This window comes from Nilaparvata lugens, chromosome X (assembly GCF_014356525.2).
Source record: "Nilaparvata lugens isolate BPH chromosome X, ASM1435652v1, whole genome shotgun sequence".
Taxonomy (NCBI): domain Eukaryota; kingdom Metazoa; phylum Arthropoda; class Insecta; order Hemiptera; family Delphacidae; genus Nilaparvata; species Nilaparvata lugens.
Window position 1 is genome coordinate 1,279,369 of NC_052518.1, and position 27,455 is coordinate 1,306,823.

Below are 27,455 nucleotides of genomic sequence, written 5' to 3' on the forward strand. Positions count from 1 at the left end.
ATACAAATCGAAAAACTTTGAAAAATATCACCAGTAAAACGTTTATTATCCTGTTACACTGCCATTTAGTAGGATGGTAGCCTATCAACCAGTCGTTCTTATCTTATAATTATGTGATAATTGACATCGACAGTTGGAAACTATCGGAGAGAAGTTCTTGTATCAGAGAGAATAAGAAGTTCTTCTTCTATCAGAGAGAAGAATGATGCGTGTGAATGAAAGAGAAATGACTGATGGTGAAATAAAAAAGAAAATGCGCGTGGTACATAGCGTTGAATCGGCTAGTAGAATCAGTTATTTTTTGGAATAGGAAGGGGAAGGTGCCTAACGGTTAGGTATCTTACCGCTAACACGACCGCTGCAGACTGCAGTCTGTACATTGCTTATTGCTATACTGTGCCATCACCTTCTATAACCGCCGTCAACTATCTGCTATCACCGTAAGTATAACCTATATTCTATTGTTAGATTAGATTAATTCCCATTAGATCAAGAGAAACTAGAAATCAATAATAAGTAGTATAGTTCTTTGGCATAAACCGGCTTCCGTGTTTCTTGTTATTTTATTTTACCGGCATCCATTATCTGATAGATCCGACGTTACAGTAGCTTAAAATGTAATCAAATAAAAAAATTGATCCATGTAAACCCTCCTATTATTAACAAGTTACCTATTTTTTAAGGTACATATATTATGGTAATTGAGGTACATAATGATAATTTGATTGTTTGATAAGAGATGTGGTAACTCTCCATTATTGAAAGAATAAGACGTTGTTACATTTGATTAATTTCTTTTATTTATTTATTTATTTATTCGTGGACAGAATCACAAATCATATAAATATGATTAGGAAGGAACAACAGGCTTGGCCCAAATCTATTCCATTCCCAAATTTTGATAAATTAATAAAATGTCCAAAACTTTAGGTGTTTTAATTTTTAAAGCTGTCGTCAATCGAAGCGATATAGTATTTTACAAATTTAAATGGCACTACCGTAGCTTATGATTCATTTATTTCTTCACTTATATCTATTGACATCAGATATTGTTGCTAGTGAGATGTTGTCCAAAACAAAATATGATAAAAACTTGAAATAAACGGGAATAGACGATAAATTCTATTTCAAAGAACTTTTGTTTGGCACTTTATATTACAAAATGAAATCTAACCATAATGAATTTTACAATAAATTTTTTGACAACATCCCAGTGTTTACATTATATCTATTGAATTTACTCACATTTCATTCAGTATAAAATATTGAGATCGAGTCGGTTTTCAACCTACTCAAATTGAGTCTGCTATCGCTTTGCCTGCGTGGTCACGGGTTCGAATCCTGCGAAACATGTGGTTGTTTAATCACCTCTCATATCATTAACCTGTAGGCTACAAGGAACTACTTATGTTGGCATCATTCAGCAAAAGAAGTTACGTATTCTGCAAGCTGAATCATTTTAATGCAAAATTAGTCAATTAAAAAGATCAACAACATTTATTTTGCCATATACAAGAAATATTTCTACAAATAAAAATAATCATTAAAATACAATAGTTTTTGGCGTGACTGGAAAAAGAAGGCTTGAGCTCCAGCCACGAGTTCTAAAAATAAGAAATTCATTTTTAAATCTAATAACAGCAGTACAAATGAAACAATTCTGTTGATGGATAATAATCTATGGATGTTGAATTTTATCAATAATCCAAGTACTTGATAAACAAAATATAAATGCACAGAAAAATAATATAATAATTGTCGAGTTTTTATAATTTTTACACAATAATAAATTATTAATATTGCCAAAATTGGTGATTCATCCAACTCAGTTCTCAATTTTAAAATAATAGTTTTGTTTTACCCACGATTTTATTAATCTTAATTTGGTTTTTGTTATTTTATCCTTAATAAAGTCTTCTGGAATTTTATTTATTAGTCTATTACTCTGATATTCAAATAGGTGTTAATAAAGTAAAACTAATATTGAAAGCATTTACTATAGTTGAACGTATATTATAAGGAATTGTGCAACGGGTAAATTGATGTGTATAAATAATTTATTATTTGTTATACACAATTATTGTGTGCAACAATACGGTATTTATTTACATAATTCCAAGGGGTTGTATTGGAATGCCTTTTAAAATCGTTTTCCTGTCGCAGTTCGGGCAGTTTAAAGAGAATTGTATTATTGAATAAGACGGGATCTGAATCCATTTCATTAGATCAGTTATTTTGATTTTCAACTAATAATTAACGTCGCGTTTTAACCAGTGAATGCCAAAGGAGGAAGCCATCTTCAAAAGGTAGGTGTTATCCTTTTTGAGTTTTATTTTTATATTTTTCATAACGACAAAGATATTGTATCTTTAGCAGCAGCGAGTAGTTTCCCCATAAATTTCATTTTAATATTGTTTCCTTATAATAAAGTAATCTTGATTGTTTAAATGTAAATATAGGTTAAAAAGATTCATTAAATTATATATTAGATTGTTCACCTTTTGTTTTATCTTTATATAACCACCAAAACATATTACATATAGTTTTCTTTTCCTCTTTACATTTAGTGGAAGTGTCACCGCTTCCTTACATATAGATTCTTTTCCCCGTTACACATTTTACAACACAAAAGTTTCCCCGGTGCAAAGCACGGGTTACCTGCTATCTATATATATAAAAGCGAAATGGCACTCACTCACTGACTGACTGACTGACTGACTCACTCACTCACTCACTCACTCACTCACTCGCATAACTAAAAATCCACCGGACCAAAAACGTTCAAATTTGGTAGGTATGTTCAGTTGGCCCTTTAGAGGCGCACTAAGAAATCTTTTGGCAATATTTTAACTCTAAGGGTTGTTTTTAAGGGTTTAAAGTTCGTCTTTTAGCATGTATATTCTTCTTCTCCCAATCTCTTAATTATAATTGAAATTTCCATATCATATGTTACTATAGAACTATAATCTAGATAGAGTACCTCTTCGAAACAGTTGTTAAGTGGCAACTAATTAATAATTTTGTCAGGTTGGCATTAAGTTGAGTTGACTATATTAGGTTGGCACCAAGTTGAAGATTTAAATGCATTTATCGCGGAAAAATTTATTGGGCAATGCTACTTCAATCCTGGGAATATTATATTGCTAGCCGTCAGGCTCGCTTCGCTCGCCATATCCGTTAGCCAGACGTTTAGTCTGGACCCCCGACTGGATTGCTCTAACATATGATAAAAATGCTCAAATGAAAAATGCAGGCGAGCGAAGCGAGCCTGCTGATCTCATTCTTGGACGATCCAGTCGGGGGTCCAGGGGGCGGAGCCCCCTGGCTAGACGGATATGGCGAGCGAAGCGAGCCTGACGGCTAGTATTTTATAATGTAAAGCCTCCAGCTCGAAAATCGAATTGATTAATCTGATTACTATCCATGTAATACCCATGCTTCATACATGGTTTCTCTCGCCTTTTGTCTAAAGTAATTTTCACATGAATCACTAGTTAAACTAAGGCGGAAGAAAAGCAGTATATGAATAGGATGAGAAAGAGAAATATTAATTATTGAGCGAATCTTTTTCACATGCATCACTGGGACAATGGGAATTTTCATGTATGAATAAGCATAACATGTCGAGCGAGTGAAATATCTCGGCTTCACTACTCTACTACCAAGGTATACGCAGGAAACAAACAACATCCATGCAAAAAAAAAATATAATACTAGCCGTAAGGCTCGCTTCGCTCGCCATATCCGTCTAGCCAAGGGGCTCCACCTCCTGGACCCCCGACTGCATCGTCCAAAAATGAGATCAACGGGCTCGCTTCGCTCGCCTGCATTTTTCATTTGAGCATGCTTCATTCCATCAGAAAGTCAAAGTACTGAGAAAACGCAGAAAAGCGTTGGAAAAACGTTGATTTTGGGCGTAACTTTGATGAAATATTAAAGTCACCTCATCACAAAATTTTTAGACCCTAGCTAAACCTCTGTACCAAATTTGAATATTTCTGTTGTAATATTACATTTTTCTTCTCACATTGGAATCGAATCTTCAATTCGAGATCTATGGAACTTTATAGTAAATGTCAGAGTTATCAATAGACGGACAAATTTTTTGACGGAGAATTTATTATCGTGAATGTTTGTTGCATTGTTCCATGATGTCACCGAGGCAGGGTTAACAAATTACTGGATAAATGGTTTATTTAAATCGAGATATATATAAAAATTTAAAATAACATTTTCAAAATAAAGTTTTATTGAGAACAGATGTAGAATGTGAATTCTAAACTTATAAGTTATGATTTTGTGTGACGTGTCTGTAATGTTGGAGGCGTTGGCTTCATGACTTGCAACTTTGCTTTTCCTGTTCAGCCCTTGCTTCTTCTGAAAAATGGCTGGCTACAAGTGTTGTCGTGGAGTTTTGCTCTAAATCATTTTCGTTTATTAATGTTTTAAATTGAGTTTTATACAAGTTTATTGTGTACTAGTTTATTATTAAATAGCGGTTTGTATTTTCAAGCCAATAGCCACTGTGTTTCAACTGTAAACTAGATAAGTATTTTAGTTCGTAATAACTCTGAAATAATTAGTCTTAAGATATTTTCTCTTTCTGTATTTTGTGTAATTTCATCTGAAGATTATAAGTTAATTTGCTCTGAAAACTGGATTTCTCATTCATAGGCAATAGATCCATTCACAGTTTATCAAGAATCTATTTTATTGGAGCCGACAACTATTCTTAGCTTGATAGATGTTAAATGCTATTCCAACCGTTTAAGGAAAAATTGGTAGCACGGCAAATGTTACCCCTGTGGTGGGACAGAATTACAAAATAATATGTCCCAAATGGTACACCATGAAATCCCTGGTTATAGAAATTATTAGTAGATAGATATCTTGATAGGTTATGATGGTTTGTTGCTGAGTGGGAAGTCAGTTCAAGAGAGATCAAGTTTTAATGAATCAGTGCATATTACAAAATGGCAAACATTAAAAATGATCTGAATCTTATAGCATTCTTAACACAAAGGTTTGATAAGCTAGATGCTAGATTTGATGAGCAAAATGCTAAGTTAATGCTAGATTTGATGAGCAAAATGCTAGATTTGATGAACTAAATGCTAGATTTGATGAGCAAAATGCTAAGTTTAATGCTAGGTTTGATGATATGAAGCAAGAATGTACTAATATAAGACTAGAGCAGGTTAGTATAAACCTTCTATTGAAAAGTGCACATGAAACATTGAAAGATGAAGATGAAGATGAAAACAAATTGAAGCAGGATGATAGTAGTGTTAAGTTACAAGATCAACTCATTCAAGTTTCTGAAAATGTAGGCCTAGTTACTGTTGTTGAAAAGTCAACCATAGTGAGACAGTAGAATTGAGTAAAGAAGTAGGTAGGGAGTTGTCTTCATTGAAAGTCAACTATCAAGAAAGTACTATTGCTACATTGAAGGTTAGGAAAACAGTAAACAATCGAATGTTTCTATGGATCAGATTACTACATCGAAAGTTAGGAAAACAGTAATAAAATGAATGATTACATGAGACAGGTTTCTGTGGAGGTTAGGAACAATGTAAACAAAATGAATGTTGTTTTGAGTCAAGTTGATGAGTTCAACTTTCAACTGAGAATTGAAAAGGTGTATGTAATGCATTCTCAAGTGAACATGACTAACTTTTGTAGGCAAAACGGCTTTGTTGAAACAAATGAACCCATGAATAAAATCATGCTATTGAAGAAAACAAAACGCAAAGTTTCCATCGATGTATTAGTATTCAAAGGTTGTTTCAAGTTGCTTATTTACAAGATGATGACTGTGAGTCACATGATGAAAGGTATTCCCCAACACACAATGATTAGGAATCCTGTGTCATGCCGGGATTCAGAATAGCAATGACCGTAAATACTACGTATGGTAAGAGTCCATAATTGTATCTTTTTTCTTTCCTGTAGCCTATTTTCTTGGCCCTTAATCTTTTCAATTTTCGATTCTTTCCTGTCTTTGTGTAATATTCAGTAAATTTCTTCTATGATACATATCTTAACCAATCTTGTCCATAGTCATTTAAATTTGTATTTTTTCTGAAATAATATTAGAAGTTGAAATAGTAGCTTATTTTCCTAATCTTTAATTTGTTGATAAAACTTAACTTTTCTAAAATCTATCCATTGTTGTGTAAATAATTGTTTGCTTGCGGTATATTTTTTCATCATGTATTACATATTTTTTTGTCTATTTTTTTTTAGGTATCATATTAGGTAATTAGGTTTTTCAGAGCAATTTTGTCCCATGTTCTCATCTTTCATTGCATATCGTGCCATAAGCCATATGTAATTAGGTTATAGTTTTCTTCTGGGCTTTTAACCCATTTTGCATTTTATTTTTTCTTTGCTGTCCAATACTTTGGATTTTTGGTAGACAAGTAGTGTGATTTTTTTTAGAGGTGTGGGCGTGAACCACATACGGCTGGACTCGATTATCTGACCTACTTGTTTGCGATATAAAACCTTATGACTGCAACAACAAATGTTTGTAAAACCTTTTGCATACTTTTGTTTTTGTGGTCCGATACTAGAGTCTGCTATCACATTGCCTTACAGACATCTAGGAACTTTCCACCCAGTCACAATAGTCAACATATTTTTTCCTTCACCAGTTGTTTTTGTGGGAGTGATAGCTCACAATTATAACAAATTAGAGTCATACTTGGAATTTACAAAATTCCATAGTAGTATATTTTATTAAATATACTTCCTCATGAAAGTTCAGTACTGACATGTAGGATAGGCTCTAATTAATCTTTCTCTTCTTTGTATTGTTTTAGGGAATTTATTTACCCAGTTTTCTATTTCTCTTTTTGTATTTTTTAGGGAACTTATTTACCCAGTATTCATCTTGATCATCTTTGTATTATAATCTTGAAATGTTTGTACTTATTATACAGTCTTTAAATTTTAAATTATTTTAAAAAAATAATTGGTTTAATTTAAAACGTTTTGTTATATTATTAATTGAAATAAGTTTTTGTGATTGATATTTTTTTTAAAATTTTTAAAACTGTTTGTTCTATAAATTTTGATATGATTGATTATCGTTTGAAATGGATGCTGGAGTGTATGTAGAATTTTTAGTGGGGTTTGTTGATTAGAATTTTGCTGGTATGTGATTGTTTTTTGAGATGGAAACCCATTATTGCCTAAAGAAGGAATAACAGAGGTTATGACTTAGAGAGGCAGTAATGAGATAATATTTTTTGTGTTGATTACTAATGTTGATTGCCATAGATGCAAAATAATGATTACTAATGTTGATTGCCATAGATGCAAAATAATGATAATAATGTTGATTGCCATAGATGCAAAATGATGATTAATAATGTTGATTGCCATAGATGCAAAATGATGATTAATTATGAATATTGTTTGCCTTTGAAGCAAAATATTATTGATGTTTTGAATGGTTTCTTGTTTAATGATTGATAGTAAAGTTTTGTCATGAAATGTAGTTTGTGTTTAGAACATTGAAGAGTCGAAATAAACTATAGTATCCAACAAACGATGATTAACAATATTAAATAATTTGTTTTTTATACAATTTTTGAACAAAATTAAAACTAAATAATTTTGAAACCTGAATGATAAATCATAAATGTGAAATGAACATGCTATAAATGAAATGTTATATTAAATAATAATGAAATGCAGATATATTATGAAATGATTGTGAATAGAAGACCAATTGTCTGAAATTATTGAAATATGTATTGAAATTAAATTTTGTTGTGATGATGTATGTTTTTTTACAATTTTGATAATGATACAGGGTGTTATGAAATTATATTTCTATTTTGAAGAATGGATTAAAATTTGATATTTGAACAGTGAATAGATGAAAATGAATGATTTTTTTTTTAAATTTATCATTGATATGTTCATATTTCACAATTTATGTATTGCTGACTGTATAATAAGATGTTAACAAATTTCAATTCATAAATACTTAAAATAATTTTCATGTGTATTAGATTGTATTGATAGCCTAATCAAGTTTTTCTTTTTAGTTTATAAGCATTTTAAGATAACAGGTACAGCACAGACATTACATTGAAATAGTTATCATGTGAATCTCGAAATCAGCAACAAGTGAACGCCATGAAGAGTGTTAAGAACATTTGGGTGATTTTCGAACTAGTGTGACATAACTACGCCAATATCTACGCCAAAATCTACGCTGCGGCCTACACCAATAACTACGCCAATGTCTACACCAATATCAACACCAATAACTACGCCAAAATCAATGCCCGCGCCAATGCTGATGCCAACACCAAAATCTACGCCGATGCCTGTGCTGATGCCAATGCCAAATCTATGCTGATGCCTACACCAATAACTACGCCAATGTCAACACCATATCAACACCAATAACTACGCCAAAATCAATGCCCGCGCCAATGCTGATGCCAACACCAAAATCTACGCCGATGCCTGTGCTGATGCCAATGCCAAATCTATGCTGATGCCTACACCAATAACTACGCCAATGTCAACACCAATATCAACACCAATAACTATGCCAAAATCTGCGCCAATGCTGCACCAATGCCAATAGCTACGCCAATACCTGCGCCTGTGCTGATGCCAACGCTGATGCTGTGCTGATGTCAATGCCTGCGCCAATGCCAATAGCTACGCCAAAATGCCAAAATCTGCGCCAATGCTGCACCAATGCCAATAGCTACGCCAATATCTGCGCCAATGCTGATGCCAAAATCTGTGCAATGCTGATGCCTACACTATACCTACAACAATATCAACACTAATAACTACGCCAAAATGCCAAAATCTGTGCCAATGCTGATGCCAACACCAAAATCAACGCCGATGCCTGTGCTGATGTCAATGCCTGCGCCAATGCCAATAGCTACGCCAATGCCAAAATCTGCGCCAATGCTAATGCCAATGCCTGCGCCAATGCCAATGCCTGCGCCAATGCCAATATCAACGCCGATGCCAAAGCCGACACCAAAGCATACGCCAATAGCAATGCCAATGCTTATTGCTGACTCTGTATCTCAAACTTCAACACTACTGCATTACCTGGAGGTAATTGCCATCCATGTTCACATTCACAACTTTGAATTCAGAAGAACAGTCACAGTATCATGAAAGAATTGATTCAAAAAATCCTCTCCTAAATTATTCCTGTATGCAGAACTCTAAACCTTGAAAGCTGAAAATATCAAAAAACCAAACCTTACCTAAATTAATCCTCACCTAAATTAATCCTGTATGCAGCGTCTATCTCTTTTCCAAAAATGAATTACATTGTCATTTCAAGCCTGAAATGTACATTGTATAATTACAAATATGATACAAAATTTATGTGACTCTGTATTGAATTTGGAATGCAGCCGTCTACTACAAACATGAAGCAATGCTAACTGAGATGTCACCTGTATCGAGTTTGGAATGCAGCCGTCTACTACAAACATGAAGCAATGCTAACTGAGATGTCACCTGTATTGAATTTGGAATGCAGCCGTCTACTACAAACATGAAGCAATGCTAACTGAGATGTCACCTGTATCAAGTTTGGTATGCAGCAGTCGACTACAAGTATCAGCCCAACACTACGTGCATCCAGATCAGCCCAACACTTAACGTCATCACATTGGAGTCACACTTAACTGAAAATCATACTGAGTGCCTTAACGGACTGTTTTCCAAAATGTGCATCAATAAAATCAACCGCGTCAATAGTGAAAGAAATGAACATTTTTTGATTTATTGAAATTTTATGTGAAAATTAAATGTAACAATTCATCAATTCATTTAAAAAAAAAAATAATAATAATAATAATTTTTTTATTCAACATACTAAATTTTTTTTATGCAATAAAAATGAATTTTCTATCTATTAATTTATGTGCAATTTCAAAAAACTATTCTTTACATATTAAACTTTCTGTTGAGATATTTTTCTTTAAATTATAAAGCTAAATCAAAAGTAATATTGATATTCTATATTTGAGATATTGTTTGGAAACATATAACAAACGCTATTGATGAATTTTTATAATAATTTTCAATTATAGGGTGACATGTATTGTTTTTCTAGAAAAAATTGTTACTGTTCTCGAATTTAAATTTCAACAATATTTTCATTAGGGTCAATGTAAATTTTTTCTTTAATTTTTCAAACAGTAAAATTTTTTTATGTCAAGAGGGGGGTATTTGTAATATTACATTTTTCTTCTCACATTGGATCGAATCTTCAATTCGAGATCTATGGAACTTTATAGTAAATGTCAGAGTTATCAATAGACGGACAAATTTTTTGACGGAGAATTTATTATCGTGAATGTTTGTTGCATTGTTCCATGGTGTCACCGAGGCAGGGTTAACAAATTACGGATAAATGGTTTATTTAAATCGAGATATATATAAAAATTTAAAATAACATTTTCAAAATAAAGTTTTATTGAGAACAGATGTAGAATGTGAATTCTAAACTTATAAGTTATAATTTTTTTGTGACGTGTCTGTAATGTTGGAGGCGTTGGCTTCATGACTTGCAACTTTGCTTTTCCTGTTCGCCCTTGCTTCTTCTGAAAAATGGCTGGCTACAAGTGTTGTCGTGGAGTTTTGCTCTAAATCATTTTCGTTTATTAATGTTTTAAATTGAGTTTTATACAAGTTTATTGTGTACTAGTTTATTATTAATAGCGGTTTGTATTTTCAAGCCAATAGCCACTGTGTTTCAACTGTAAACTAGATAAGTATTTTAGTTCGTAATAACTCTGAAATATTAGTCTTAAGATATTTTCTCTTTCTGTATTTTGTGTAATTTCATCTGAAGATTATAAGTTAATTTGCACTGAAAACTGGATTTCTCATTCATATGCAATAGATCCATTCACAGTTTATCAAGAATCTATTTTATTGGAGCCGACAACTATTCTTAGCTTGATAGGTGTTAAATGCTATTCCAACCGTTTAAGGAAAAATTGTAGCACGGCACTATCTATTTACTTGATGAAAGAACTGAGAAAACGCAAAAAACCGCTAATTTTGGGCGTATCTTTTACGTTATTGCAAATTAATTCTAACACAACATTATTACACTCTAGCTGAGCTTCTGTACTAAATTTAAACAATTTCTGTTCATTTGTTCTCGATAAAGCTGAGAAAACACTGACTAAAAACCGCTGGATAAACGCAGATTTAGGCGTATCTTTGGAAATTTTTCCAAATCCGTTCTTAGTGCGCCTCTAAAGGGCCAACTGAACATACCTACCAAATTTGAACGTTTTTGGTCCGGTAGATTTTTAGTTCTGCGAGTGAGTGAATGAGTGAGTCAGTCAGTCAGTCAGTCAGTGAGTGCCATTTCGCTTTTATATAAGTTATATAGTCCAGGTAATGAATGCTCAAAAAAGGGTATAGAGGGAAAAGTTTGGAAGACAATTTTTGACCCGCAGTTCTGTTCAGGGTAGTGAGGAGGTAAACATATCAAAAGTCCCCATCCCTACCCTCTGTGCTAAGGGGGTAGGGGTGGTTCAAAGGTACTATTTTTTGGTTTCTGGCATATAAATCGAAAATTATGCATTTTACAGACATTACTATCCTATAAGAAATTAAAGCTTACATAATTTCCTACAATATTGATCTCACAACTAATTCTATATTTCATTTACTTTTCGAGATATCCGCTCTAAAAAATGTGACATTTTTGAAAAAACACATTTTCCTTCGATTTTTTGCTATTTTTGCTCTTATAACTTTTTTAATATCGATGGGAAAAATCCATGCTGATCATAAGCTTATAGAGCATCAAATTCTCTTCAATTTGATATATAATTTCACAAGTTTACGCACATCCCCACGACTGTTGCAGCAGTTTCAGTGTTGAGTGTGAGATATTCAGTTATGCAAAAATAGCCAATTGACAAAGGAATTTGGAGAGAATGGTTTGAACACAATTTTTGACTTCGCAGCTTTGTTGGGACCAGTTAGGGGGTGAACATATCAAAAGTCCCCATCCCTACCCCTTGTGCTAAAGGGATGAGGGTGGTTTAAAAGTGGCATTTTTCAATGTTTTGCTTACACGCTCATATCTTGAGGAAAATGCGTTCAACCGACATCACTAACTATTCAAAAATAGAGCTAGATAAATTCTCTAAAATATTTGTTCTGTGGTGATTTGTGATATCTCCAACATTTTTCGAGATATACGCTCTTGAATGTGTAAAGTTGTTAGTGAAAGAGATGTAGAAAAAGTTGTGAGAACAATATTGTAGGAAATTATGTAAGCTTTAATTTCTTATAGGATAATCATGTCTGAAAAATGCATAATTTTCTATTTATATGCGAGAAACCAAAAAATGGTACCTTTGAACCACCCCTACCCCCTTAGCACAGAGGGTAGGGATGGGAACTTTTGATATGTTTACCTCCTCACTACCCTTAACAGAACTGCGGGGTCAAAAATTGTCTTCCAAACTTTTCCCTCTATAACACTTCGTTGACTGGGCTAATATAGATTTATCATATATTATTCTTATTGATTAGTAATATTCAACTCATCAGTTACATCTCTCGTTTCTATAGTGAAGTCCACGTTATAATGGCAGTATTTAATTATAACTGGTGTTGCTATCCTTGTCTATCATTTGTCAAAGCAGATACCTAGCTATATTCTTTTCCAACTCCGCAACGTTTCCATATTCTTAAATCATAGAAATGTAATTAATTTACGAAATATTCAATCTCAATTTTGAAAATTCATTATTTAATCATTGAAGAATATATCTTCTTGACAAATAAATTGTAATTATTGTTTTAAACAAGAACAGAAAGTTAATATTACAAAAAATATACCGGTATCAGCTGTCCTCTATAGAAGGTAGTGTCAAGGCAGACAATCGGCAATTCTGTTCTTCTATCTGTCTCCACTGCCATTATAATGTGGACCTCACTGTAGTGGACATGAATATTTATTCATTTATTTATTTATTTATTCATTAATATGAGTGAATAAACAATAAATAGTTATTGATGTAATAATGGTAGTTGGGGGAAGCCCCTAAGATTTTCTTGGAAGTTATTTTTCACTAAATCAAAAGGAAAATTACTATAAAACATTATTTATTTAAGAGTCTCTTAACTCTTCGAAAATGCAATATTAAATCTTAAATCTGTTCTGCTTTCCTGATTTATTTATTTACATTACAATATGAGGGCACCAGGAAGAAATACTTCCCATAATAGAAATAGAAAGAAAAATAAAAATCTCAGTACCCTTTTTGAATATTTAATCACAACATGTTTCGGACATTGATGCCATTTTCAAGTGATATGAAGTAAATAAATAAATACTGCTGGAAGATTCTTATTTTGATCATATGATAGTGTATTCATATGATTTTATGAACTAAAACTATAAATTGTGGATTTAAATTCGCATGATTCTATCAAAAATGGGGTTATTGGTGTCTAATTGGATTAAGTTTATTATTTTATCTCTGTTCAATTTTGCTGCTTTATAAATATGAAATTCTTCTTTAACATTCAGTTTTCCACTTTTATTACCATAATTTAGTATTTTCATATTGGAATAAATATCTGTAAAATTATGTCCTGAATCTATCAAGTGTTCATATTTATAAAGCAGCAAAATTGAACAGAGATAAAATAATAAACTTAATCCAATTAGACACCAATAACCCCATTTTTGATAGAATCATGCGAATTTAAATCCACAATTTATAGTTTTAGTTCATAAAATCATATGAATACACTATCATATGATCAAAATAAGAATCTTCCAGCAGTATTTACTTATTTACTTTATATCTCTTTAAAATGGCATCAATGTCCGAAACATGTTGTGATTAAATATTTCAAAAAGGGTACTGCGATTTTTATTTTTCTTTCTATTTCTATAAAAAGTAGCCCTATACAGAAAATAGATAAATAAGTTCCCATAATAGCCCTCTTGACACAACAGAAATTACAATTCTAATATATTAATAGTATAATATAATATAGTATAAGTCTAATCTAATATAAAAAATTCACTAAATTAAAGAGAGATAGAAACTACAATAATTTTTTCAACTAAAATAGAAGATGGAAAAGAGGAATATGATGATGATAAGTATAAATTAATAAGAGAAAAAAACAAGATCATTATGTCAATATTTTGAACCAACAATTGAAGATGATAACGAGGGGTATGACGATGATGATGATAAAGACGATAAAGATGACGATGATGATGACGACGACGACTATGTTGTTGAGTGTAAATTGAAAAGAAAAAAAAGAACAAGATAGGCATATTACCAACGAGCAATTGACTCCAAATCAATCACCTTACTTCTAATTCCGATTCAACCAAGTGTGACCCTCTACTCAGCCCATTTATCAGTCTCTGCACTCTAGTTAGAGATTTGTATGTGTTATTTGAATTGTAGCCTTCCTCGCTATTCCTTGGTTTTCATCAATCTATTTTCATCATCAATTATTTATAAATCCAAAATAATTTATAATTAATTTATCCACTTTTTTTAATCCTTTCTTAATACATAAGAGTTATAGATTCATTCCTAAAAATTATTTAAATGTAGTTTGGATCTCTAATAAAAAATTGAGATCTTTATAATTGTATAGATATAACAGGGGAAAAAAGACGCGTCAATCATTCATCTTCATACAAATAGCGTGTCTCAACTAAAGAATATAGAATGTTACATTCTATACTGAGTATGGAATATACATTCTGAGTATAGAATATTACATTTTTCTATCCTCCTTCCTCACTGGTCTCAACGGTGTAACAGCCAAGACCTCGTTATAACTTTCTCTTTCATATAGATTATAATGAAATTTGCAACAAAAAATGTCAAGTAAAATTTCCAATAAGAATCATATAATTTTGTTCGTTTGTGGATTTTTTATAAGCGTTTAAACTGCTGCTTGTGATAATTTGGCTTTAACCTCCAGGAATGTGCTTTTTCAACTTTGAGTGCTCCTAAAAAGTTCAAATAAATAAATAAATGCTTTATTGTAGTAGCAAGTGAGAACATCAAAATGCATTACAACGTCAAATGGTAACAACAAAAGCAAACACATAACAGATAAATACAACTATTAGGTAAAACACTTATTGACATGGGCTACTTTTAAATTAATAAAACAAAATAAATCTTATAGCACCCTTTATTTTTTAAAAAACTTTAAAATAGTTGAACAACTAGTTTCGGTTTACACCATCTTGACTAAAGATAAATTACAAATAGTTTGAACGCTCATAAAAAATTCAAAAACTTCAAAGGAACAAATTACAGCATATGAATCTTATTGAAAATTTCTTTCTGTTTGAACCCATATCCTTAGAAATTGATTTTAACTAATATGTTAAATCTAGTTTCGGTTCAACTAGTTTCGGTTTACACCATCTTGACTACCGTAGTTGTTAAACTATTTTAAAGTTTTTTTTTTAAATAAAGGGTGCTGTAAGATTTATTTTGTTTTATTAACTATTAGGTACTATAACTCACAATTGTACATAGATAAATCACATTATAACACTAATTCTACTCCCAGAATTCTCTGATCTCAATGTAATATTCATCTAATAAGGCTATTAATACACTTCAAGATTTATTTGGAAAAATTCATTGATTGTATAAATACAATTCTTTGACAAAATAAACTTTAATTTATTTTTACATTTTGTAATATCCAGGTTTCTGATATGAGGAGGTAGAAAATTGAATAATTTTATCGCTATATAGATAAAAGTTTTTTGAGTCCTGGAGTAATTAAACCTGATCAGACTTAAAAGTACTCCTATTTCTTGTTCTATATGAGTGATGTGAACTCAACTCATCATATAAATTAATATTTTCTTCTATGTACAAAAACGTCAAACGAACAAATTGTATGAATCTTATTGATTTTTTTTCTCTCTTTCAACATCAGATTCTACACTAAATTTTCAACAAAAAATTAGTAGTTTTCAAGATACATAAATTTTTCGATACCTATTTTTGAAAAACGTCAATAACTAGAAAACTATTCGTTAAAATCAATTTCTAAGGATATGGGTTGAAACAGAAAGAAATTTCCAATAAGATCATATATTGTAATTTGTTCCTTTGAAGTTTTTGAACTTTTTATGAGCGTTCAAACTATTTGTAATTTGGCTTTGAGCTCGACAGATGTATTTTTTCAATTTTCTTCTTTTTTCATCCTTAGAACTGGATTTTGACTGATAATTTTCTACTTATTGAGGGTTTTCAAAAATTTGATATTATCTCGAAAACTATAAGGTCGATTTAAGAAAATTTTACTGGACATTTTTTGTTGAAAATTTTGTATAGAACTATGGTCTTTGGCTGTTACTCCTAAATCTTTAACAAATCAACTCAGCCTATACCAGAGTTAAGGTTTGAATCAAATTTCCCTTGACAGGTTATAGTTAAATGGGAAACTTGAAGAATGTATAATCAAAAAAATCAAATTTTTTGGTGGAAAAATCTCAAAACCAATTCTCATTCTTCATATATATTATATTCGTTGAAAAAATTGTAGAATTCCCTATATAATACTTCATTATACTGTTTTGCTTTCAATGATTATTTGTTATTTGTTTCAGATGCAATGTTGTATTAGGGCATCAATACAGATAGTCTTTTTAACGATTCTTATGTTGGTGAGTAGATTTTTCATATTAGATTAATCTCTGAAACTATCTAGAGTTTGTAAAACGAATTTTAATTCATTCGAAAAGTATTTTAAATTAGTGAACTGAATCAAACAAGCTCAGTCACTCGATAATCAGAGATTGTAAAGCAGTGTACCGGTAATATATGTCTTCTCTAAATTATTAAAATATTACCTCTATGTTCATAATATATACAGCACTGTCACCTGGTCATATGTTAATCATATATTAATCTCATATTCATCAGGATTTCAGAGTTTTTAAATTAAAAGTTCAATGAACAGTATTTTGTCTTTAAACAATCATTTTGTCATCGACAGAAAGATTGTTTATTTAATTTGTTGTCAATATTCACGTTAGCATCTTTCTATATTTAATAACAAACGTGCGCTTGTGCGATAGATAGAAATATGTACTCGAGATGGCTTTCATGTTTGACATTGACTGAGTTTATATTAATACCCAAAATTTATCTTTTGGGGTTGAGTTCGTTCGTTAGGACTGTGAGTAAAGTCCGGCTGATCCAGGAAAAAAGGATAGACTTGTTTCGTTTTATAATACAGTTATTCTGTCACAGATCGGGCAGTTTAATATAAAAAATAATTGTAGGCTATTATTAAGGGAGACAGGTTCTGAACCTATTCATTGATTCAGTTAATTTTGTTTTTTAATACTAACTGTAAAATCGCGTTTCAACCAGTGAATGCTAAAGGGGGAAGCTATTTTCGGAAGGTAGGTGTTTACTGGATAAGATCTTTTTGTTTTAATTTTCATAACCACAAAGATTGAATCATTAGCAGCAAGCGAGTAGCTTCCCTATTTATTTCATTTTAATATTGAATGTGTTTGTTTATATATTTATATTTTACCTTTTGAATAGTCAAAATTAATATTATCATATTTAACCATATTTAACCGAAAGTACCAATTAAAGTACTAGTTATTCTGTTCTTTTTTTGTTATCATTTTTCATTCCCCCTTTACATATTTAGTGGAAGTGTCACATCTTGCTTACATAATTGGTGGAGGATTCTCGCCACTTCTTACAGTACTCAATACTATATAGACGGGCGCACAGATAGTTGGAATACTTTTTCCAAGACCCGTATAGTAGGTACTTAGTAGGCCTACATATTACCGTATCGTATGGCTTTTTGTCTCAATAAGCAGGTTGTGAAGATAACCCATCGTCGGTTTTGATGATGAACTGCTGATGAACTGCTTGATGAACAAGATAAACTGCTGGGTTTTGTCCTAGACAGTAAATTGAGTTGGAGTAGCCACATAGAGTATCTGTGTAAGAAACTATCCAGAGTTATGTACCTACTAAGAAAACTAAAATGTTGTGTCAGTAGGGAGGTACTTATTCTGACTTACTATGGTTTGTTTCATTCCCATCTCAATTATGAGCTCCGTCTTTGGGGTAACTCAAGTGATATGAAGAAGGCATTTATTTGGCAAAAAAAAAAGCAATTCGCTGCATTGTTGGTCTAAGGAGTGTTGAAAGTTGTAAAAATAGTTTTATCGAGCTTGGAATCATGACTTCCCTTCAATGTACATTATTGTAACCTGGTCCATGTTAAAAAAAACCTAACTCTATCAACAAGACATAGCCATCAGCATGAGCATAGAACTAGATAGGAATAACCTAATTACCCCATACATCAGACTGCAAAAAACATTCAAAAGCTATAGTATAAACAGGGGCGAGGCGTGACTTTTTGGCTCAGTCATCTCCAGGAACAATTCAGTTGAAAGTTTGAATGAAAGGAGTACCACTCATCAAGAAGGCATTGATGTTTTGCGCACCATAAACTATGCCACGAGAGCGCAGCACAGTAGTTGGGTCTAGTGGTAGGTTGGGTCAGATGTCAATTGGGTCAGATGGTTTTGTGATGTTATAATATTGGGGCAAATGGTATATTGGGTCAGATGTCTATTGGGTCAAGTGGTTTCGCGGCTTTTAACGATTTAAAAAAATTGGGTCAAGTGGTAGGTTGGGTCAAATGGGAATTGGGTCAGTTGGTATGCACCCGGACTTTCATTAGTATTTTTATTTTGTATTTTTAGCTGATACAATATTTTGTAATAATATTATGTTATGCGAAATAAACTAATTTTTGAATTGAAAAAATTAAATTAATTTTTATTTTATGGGAACACTCATCCCAGGCAACTACGGTATCGGATTCTGTAAATTCTTATGAAATAAGAGTTAAATAGGAACATAGTTTACTGTAATATAAAGAGAGTTCGAAAAGTCATTGTGCATTTATGTATTTTATTTCCATAACTCAAGTGCATAGTGACTTTCAGAACACTCAGTATTACTTTAAGCAAGTATGAACAGCTTATACAAATAATTTAGCCCACTAACAATGTGTTTATTTCCTTAGGAAGAAAACTCAGCGTTAACATCAGTAAAAACGAACAAGCAGAAGACTCCGAATGGCGTTTTAGGTAATTACAGAAGTTTTATTGCAATTATCAATTTTTTATATAATTTATTGTACAAAACACTATAACCATAATATACGAGGGTGCTGAATCAAATGAAAATCTTAAAAGTGTTGTAAAGTTCCGAGAAGTTGTAGGATTGATCCGGTAGTTGGCAGGGATGTTCACACAATGACTAACCGGTGCATCAGTGACCTTGCTACAACAATCTAGCGGTGACTTCAGTTACAATATGGCCGCCCCATTATCAATATGCACCGCGTTAGATCAGCGATCAGGCATTCGTTTCTTGACAGTGAAGGTGTCAAACCAATGGAAATTCATCACAGGATGAGAGTACATTATGTTGATTCATGCTAGTCCAGAAACAAACATTACTATCAACCAGAAACAAAAAAAAGAATGGCGCCATAGCTCATCGCCAAAATAAAAAAATTCCGAACTCAGCGATCAGCAGGAAAACTCTTGCTGACTCCCTTCTACGATGTGAACGGAGTAATTTTGGAGCATTACATTGACAGGGAAATAACAGTAAACATTAATTCTTATTCAAATCTCTAAAAAATCAACTTCAGGCCAGAAATCAGGAGTAAACGGCAAGAACATCTCACTTGAGGTGTGTTGTTACAGCATGACAACGCCCGACCACATACAGCCCGTCTCTCGGTTCAAACTATCCAGAATATCAAATTTGAATGCCTCATTCACCCACCTTATTCTCCAAACCTCGCCCCCAATGACTTTCATGTGTTCGGAAAGCTTAAAGATGCAATGGAAGGCAAGCATGCCTTCTCCAAAGTGATGAAGAAGTGAAAACCGCGGTGCACGAGTGGCTACAGGCACAACCAAAAGAGTTCTTCAAACGTGGTATCCATGCGCTTCCAAAGCGGTCGAACACTTGCATAACACTTCAAGGAGACTATGTCAAAAAAATATAAATGTGAGTTTCACTTAATTCCCAAAATAAATAATATATAACACTTGTAGGGTTTTCATTTGATTCACCCTCGTAATTATGACCATGGAGGGAAAACTAGACTGAGCCTGTACTATTTGATGAAAAGTTAATATTGTCCCAAGTAAATTATTAGGTTATGAAATCACATAGTATATTTATTTATTTATTGGTTAGAGAAAACAATACAATAATCGGAAAAGAAAAAACAGGCTATTGTCTAAAACTTCTTCTTAATTGATATAGTTCACATACATATAAGTGTTACAATTGCCCACTTTTATTTTATTTAGGGTCTACTGAAATATTATTTTAACACAGTATAAAAGTTATCAAGTTAGCCTCACCTTTAATCTTATCACAACACAACTAGTTTAAACTCTCCAAGAGCCATTTTCAAGTGTAGGACAATAAAATAAATATAAATAGCATTGAATTGATGTAGTTCATGTTTATATGATAATCATCCATATTCTTTAGTTTCATGAACGGCAAAATTTTACTGAATGTATTCAGTACATATATGTGTTGTGATAGAATAAAATAGTACTTGATATATTCCATTGTGTCTCTATTATTCTAAATCAAATAAGATTAATTTTATGCCTATTCAATTTTACTGCTGGATAAATATGAGATTTTTTCTCACATTTAGCCTACCGATTTTATTCTCATGTCATAATTTCTATTCCCTAAATAATTATGATTAAATATTTAGCAAAACATTTTAAAAATGGCAACTCAATTTTCAATGAAATTATACAGTGCTGAACATGGTAGAAAATATGGTTTAAATATGGTAGGCTGAATATGTAAGAAGAATTTCATGATTGAACAGCAGCAAAATCAAATAGGAATAAATTAATGAACTTACTCCAATTTGATTTAGACAACCCCATTCTCAGTGAAGTTTTGCCATTCATGAAACTAAATCATATGGAGGATTATCATATGAGCATAAAATAGTATGAATTCAATGATATTTATTTATTTTATTTACACTTGAAAATGTTTTTTGAAGAGTTGAAGCAATGAATTGAATGATTTTTTTATTTGCCAAAAACAAAATACAAAAAAGCTTTACATAAAATAAATATATGCTACCGCACTTAACTAAAATACATACATAAAAATTAGGGAACTATTAATAATATAATAATAATAATAATAATAATATAATAATAATAATAATAATAATAATATAAAATAATAATAATAATAATAAAATTTGGCTCTACTGGCAGAAAAAACACTTGAGCGCCAGTAGTGAGTTCAATTTAAGTAATTATATAATATTATGTACATGTACAAGACAAAAGAGTACAAGTTGAAAAAGTTGAATTGCTATTAAACAAAGTTAACAGAAATAGAATGAAGATAATATAATAGAGAATTAGAAAATATAAAGAATAGAAAGAAAAGAACATTGACAACAAAAAAGCAATCAAGTAGCCTAATATTGAAATAGATGTTTCCTCTCACCCATTTATCAATTTCATTTTTAAGTTTTTTTTTTATAATAAAGGACTGGTAATGAAATGAATTGGATTTTATTTGCGAAGAATTCCATGAAATACTGAAGCTGATGTTTATTGACTGTCAATCTAAAAAATGATCTATTATATAAGTTGTTCACTGTTGGGCGTAAATTGTGTGGCTTCGCATTAAACGTAAGGCTTTCTCTATTTTTATTGATATGGAAAATTATGCTCTTGACAAACACTTGCCGTATTGTTGGTACTCCAAACTCAATAAACAAATTTCTGCTGGGATACAATCTAGGTCTTCCAAGGGCTGCCCTGATTATATTATGCTTTTGCAAAACAAATATCCTATTGAAGTGAGTGTCAAAAGTGCCTCTCCAAATCTCTATACCATACTGGAATAGAGGATGTGCATAAGCATGATAGATTGTTCTTATGATGCTTATGTCATTTATTGAATTTATCTTATAAAATGCAAATGGCTGGAACTAGTGTTGTGATAAGATAAAAGGGTAGTCGATTTTTATTGTGTTTCAATATTACAATTAGTTTCCGCAGATCAGCTGCTGCTTATGAGCCGTGTTTGGTTAAACTTACGTTGATATTGAACAACATATAAACAGATATAGTATGTAGTCCAAGTAAAATTTCATTTATTGCCCAAGACACATTATATAAAATATTGTACAGGAGTGGCCATAGTCGAGTGGATCAGATGCTGGCTTTATGATTCAGAGGCCCGGGTTCAAATCCCGGCCCGGGCAAGATATTTATCTCGGGCCACTCCCATGATTCGGATGGACACGTTAAGCCGTCGGTCCCGGCTGCCTAAAAAAACAGCAGTCGTTAGGTCATGTCAGAGGCCCTGAAATTGATCAGTTGCGACCTGAAAACTCTGACACCAGACTTGAGCCAGCCAGGTCACACGATATTATTATTACATTGTACAGGTACTGTCAATATACCTAAAAATCACACAACTCAACAATTAACATTAAAAATTATCACATCATTCTATATGCTGTCTAACTAATGCTAAAATACTGTTCTAAACTAAAAAAAAACATTTAAACATTTCTTCAATGGGAACTTTTCAATTTTCTGTTTGTATTCCTTCTCTGGCAATTCTCCAATATTTAATGGTAAGTAGTTATAAAATCTGATTGCCCAGGTCTTAAAACTAGTATGAGTAGATCCATAAAAGTGAAATTCATTCCGAATGTTTAATCGATTCCGTGTGTAATGAGTGTGGACATTATTATGAATAGAAAATAAATTTAAATTAGACTTCACAAACAACAAGCATTGGTATATAAAATACATGGCAAACACATAATTCCCAGTCTTTTGAATAAGGCTTGCAATGAGAGAGAGAGAGAGGTGGATCATTGCAAATGTTTAGAACTGCTTTCTTTTGTAATACAAAAAGGTTTAAGGAGTAGCTGCAATTGCCCACATTATAGCGCATCAATTTGAAAACGCTTCTTGGTACCTACTACTTATGACTTGAAAATGCCTACTGTGGCAATTGTCTCTGACCAGCTATTAAATCAAATTAAGTCAAATACAAATTTGCATGCATATTTTTAAATTGAAAATTTCTTTCAAGTGAAAACCGAAAAGACATAACCCTTTTTCGGAGGTAAAGAATAGAAGGCTGCTTAGGAAGAGTGAAATTTTGAAAATATTCACTATTTCACTGTGAATAATTCAAATTAATAGAGCAAAAATACAATAAACATATACCATACTGGAATAGAGGATGTGCATAAGCATGATAGATTGTTCTTATGATGCTTATGTCATTTATTGAATTTATCTTATAAAATGCAAATGGCTGGAACTAGTGTTGTGATAAGATAAAAGGGTAGTCGATTTTTATTGTGTTTCAATATTACAATTAGTTTCCGCAGATCAGCTGCTGCTTATGAGCCGTGTTTGGTTAAACTTACGTTGATATTGAACAACATATAAACAGATATAGTGGGTAATGTAGTCCATGTAAAATTTCATTTATTGCCCAAGACACATTATATAAAATATTGTACAGGAGTGCCATAGTCGAGTGGATCAGATGCTGGCTTTATGATTCAGAGGCCCGGGTTCAAATCCCGGCCCGGCAAGATATTTATCTCGGGCCACTCCCATGATTCGGATGGACACTTTATCGTCGGTCCCGGCTGCCTAAAAAAACAGCAGTCGTTAGGTCATGTCAGAGGCCCTGAAATTGATCAGTTGCGACCTGAAAACTCTGACACCAGACTTGAGCCAGCCAGGTCACACGATATTATTATTACATTGTACAGGTACTGTCAATATACCTAAAAATCACACAACTCAACAATTAACATTAAAAATTATCACATCATTCTATATGCTGTCTAACCTAATGCTAAAATACTGTTCTAAACTAAAAAAAAACATTTAAACATTTCTTCAATGGGAACTTTTCAATTTTCTGTTTGTATTCCTTCTCTGGCAATTCTCCAATATTTAATGGTAAGTAGTTATAAAATCTGATTGCCCAGGTCTTAAAACTAGTATGAGTAGATCCATAAAAGTGAAATTCATTCCGAATGTTTAATCGATTCCGTGTGTAATGAGTGTGGACATTATTATGAATAGAAAATAAATTTAAATTAGACTTCACAAACAACAAGCATTGGTATATAAAATACATGGCAAACACATAATTCCCAGTCTTTTGAATAAAGGCTTGCAATGAGAGAGAGAGAGAGGTGGATCATTGCAAATGTTTAGAACTGCTTTTTTTGTAATACAAAAAGGTTTAAGGAGTAGCTGCAATTGCCCACATTATAGCGCATCAATTTGAAAACGCTTCTTGGTACCTACTACTTATGACTTAAAAATGCCTACTGTGGCAATTGTCTCTGACCAGCTATTAAATCAAATTAAGTCAAATACAAATTTGCATGCATATTTTTAAATTGAAAATTTCTTTCAAGTGAAAACCTAAAAGACATAACCCTTTTTCGGAGGTAAAGAATAGAAGGCTGCTTAGGAAGAGTGAAATTTTGAAAATATTCACTATTTCACTGTGAATAATTCAAATTAATAGAGCAAAAATACAATAAACATATATCATACTCATGTGTGAAGCTATATAGTATATGTTATATTATGCAGGATATAATACAAAATTATTTTTGTACGGTATTATTTATTATTTTTATAACATTTTTCCATATCATGAAATGATTATTCTCTTACACAAATTACAGTGAGCTCAATTCTTGAAAAAATATCTAAAATGAAGGCGAAATAAAAACGATATTTTCAGTTGCACATAGTTTATTTGAGCCAAATTTAAGTTTCAAGGCATCATCTTCAGTGGTCTTCTTTGGTCAGTCTAGCCAAAAAAGACCACTGTAGATTATGTCTTAGTGCATTGAAACTTAAGTTTGGCTCAAATAAATTATGTAGAACTAACAATATCGTTTTTTATGGAGAAATGTCACAATATCTCTGTTCATAGTGTAAATATCTAAAATTCATTTATTCAGAGATTTAATCCCCTGATAATTTGCTAGAAGGTCATAAGGTATTATATGTTAATTAATCTGGAGTTGACATAAACAAGTCTCCAAATCACACTCAAACAAATGTTAAATACTTTGTATCTTCTTATAATTTTAATGAATTATGTTCTGTGTATCAATAAATAAATGAATAAATGAATAATTCTAGGTCTAAATGTATAACCATAGAGAACCAATAGCGTAAGTAGATATCCCATGGTATAGGGCGTTTATGTCGCAACTTTTACTGTTATCTCAAGCCGACAATCCACGTATTTCTTTCCCAAAAAGGTGTGTGACGCTGGTAGTGTCTCATGTATAAATAGTATAACCATAGGTTGTACTATTAATTATTAATATATTACTACCGCTGGTAGTCTAAATGTATAACCATAGAGAACCAATAGCGTAAGTAGATATCCCATGGTATAGGGCGTTTATGTCGCAACTTTTACTGTTATCTCAAGCCGAAAATCCACGTATTTCTTTTCCAAAAAGGTGTGTGACGCTGGTAGTCTCTCATATTGTGCCGTTCTTACACTCTCATCCCAAGACAGTAAAAATCTACAATAATTGATTGTAATCGACTTGAGATAACAGTAAAATTTGCGACATAAACGCACTATACCATGGGATATCTACTTACGCTATTGTTTCTCCATGGTATAACTTACTGATTAGTTGTGAAGCTGATATTATGGTAGCTATTCATACTGAATAAGAATACTAGATATTGTTAAACCACAGATTTATTAAAAATCGAGTAAAATATGTTTTTATATAACATATAATACAGTATTTTTATTCAGACTAAATGTATGAGATGTTTTGAAGGGACGGATTCAAGGTACCAAAGATCCTCACACTTCAACGTTTAGACTATAATAACTTCATCTCTAAGGATTAAAAGTGATAAGTATTTTGCATGAATTATGGCGTTTATTGTTTATATTTTCAAAGACTAGTGCATCTGTGATAATAAATTAAATTAATAATAAAACACTTATTGACATGGGCTGCTTTTAAATTAATAAAACAAAATAAATATTATAGCACCCTTTATTTAAAAAAAAACTTTAAAATAGTTGAACAACTAGTTTCGGTGATATATTACACCATCTTCAGGTTATAAAATAAAATCAGGTACTTTATATACTTTATTTTATAACCTGAAGATGGTGTAATATATCACCGAAACTAGTTGTTTAACTATTTTAAAGTTTTTTAAAAATAAAGGGTACTATAAGATTTTATTTTGTTTTATTAAATTAATAATATATGTTACGGTATTGTAATAAATTAATAAAAACAATATAAAAACTTGAAGTACCCTTTATTATTGAAAACTTTAAAATAAAAAGGGATGTTATAATATAAACTTTTTAATAATAAAGGGTATACTACAAGTTTTTATATTGTTTTTATTAATTTGTACAAAAGTAGCCCATATAAGTGAAGTTTTATTGTAATATTCAATTCAATTCATTTTATTCAAAAACTTTATACATTACATAGTATGTAAAAACAAAGTGAAGACGATACATTAGTTTGTAACATTAATATGAAAAACAAGTAAAAAGTAAATGAATAACTCCATGCTTGGACGACAAGTCCGTGTGCATGGAGGAGTCTTCTGACAATCGATAAGAAAAATTATAACTATACTTTAATGACACTAGATACAATAAAAAAATCTAGTATCTAAAAACTTAATAATAGAATAAGAAATTGAAAATTATAAGCAAAAAATAATAGGGTTCAACTAAGTGACGAACTAAAAAAATTATTAGATTAATTTGCGGCATTTAATGTACCATACAATCAAAATATAAATAAAAAGTACAGTATCTGTGGTTGAAGGGGAAGAAAAACTGAACAAACCCAATAGGCAAGGACGAACTGTTAGGACGGGCTATTACAGCTAGACAAAAGGAGACCGCAACAGAGCCTCTGCTCTGTCAATAATATGACCTATCTGTAATATGACTTAGCCTAATGTACTTAATGTATTTTTTTGGCTGAAATAAATCATTCAATCATTGACCCAAAGCTTATTGTGTGTTAATGTATAAGATGTCCTCACATCTTCCTCAAAGTACTGCATGTAATAATTATTAATGTATTATATAAATATTTTTATATAAAAATGCTTCAGAGTCATAACAACAAAATATTTAAATAGTTGCTGAGTAGGATAGTCTCTGGGGGTTTGAAGTATCTAGTTTTGATTAAAGCTTTTTATATTATGAATAACCCATATTAATGTGAGAATCATATTACGTCCCTCC

General features: G+C 31.6%; 1 protein-coding gene across 1 annotated transcript in view; it reads left to right on the forward strand.

Moving 5' to 3' along the window:
- Positions 1-204: 204 nt before the first annotated feature.
- Positions 205-27,455, forward strand: part of LOC120354367 — a 31,185-nt gene continuing 3,934 nt past the window's right edge. The window contains exons 1-3 of the mRNA XM_039441415.1: positions 205-440; positions 16,664-16,720; positions 19,129-19,192. Coding sequence (XP_039297349.1) covers positions 16,664-16,720; positions 19,129-19,192 — 121 coding nt within the window. The 5' untranslated portion in view covers positions 205-440. The remainder of the gene's footprint in view (positions 441-16,663; positions 16,721-19,128; positions 19,193-27,455) is intronic.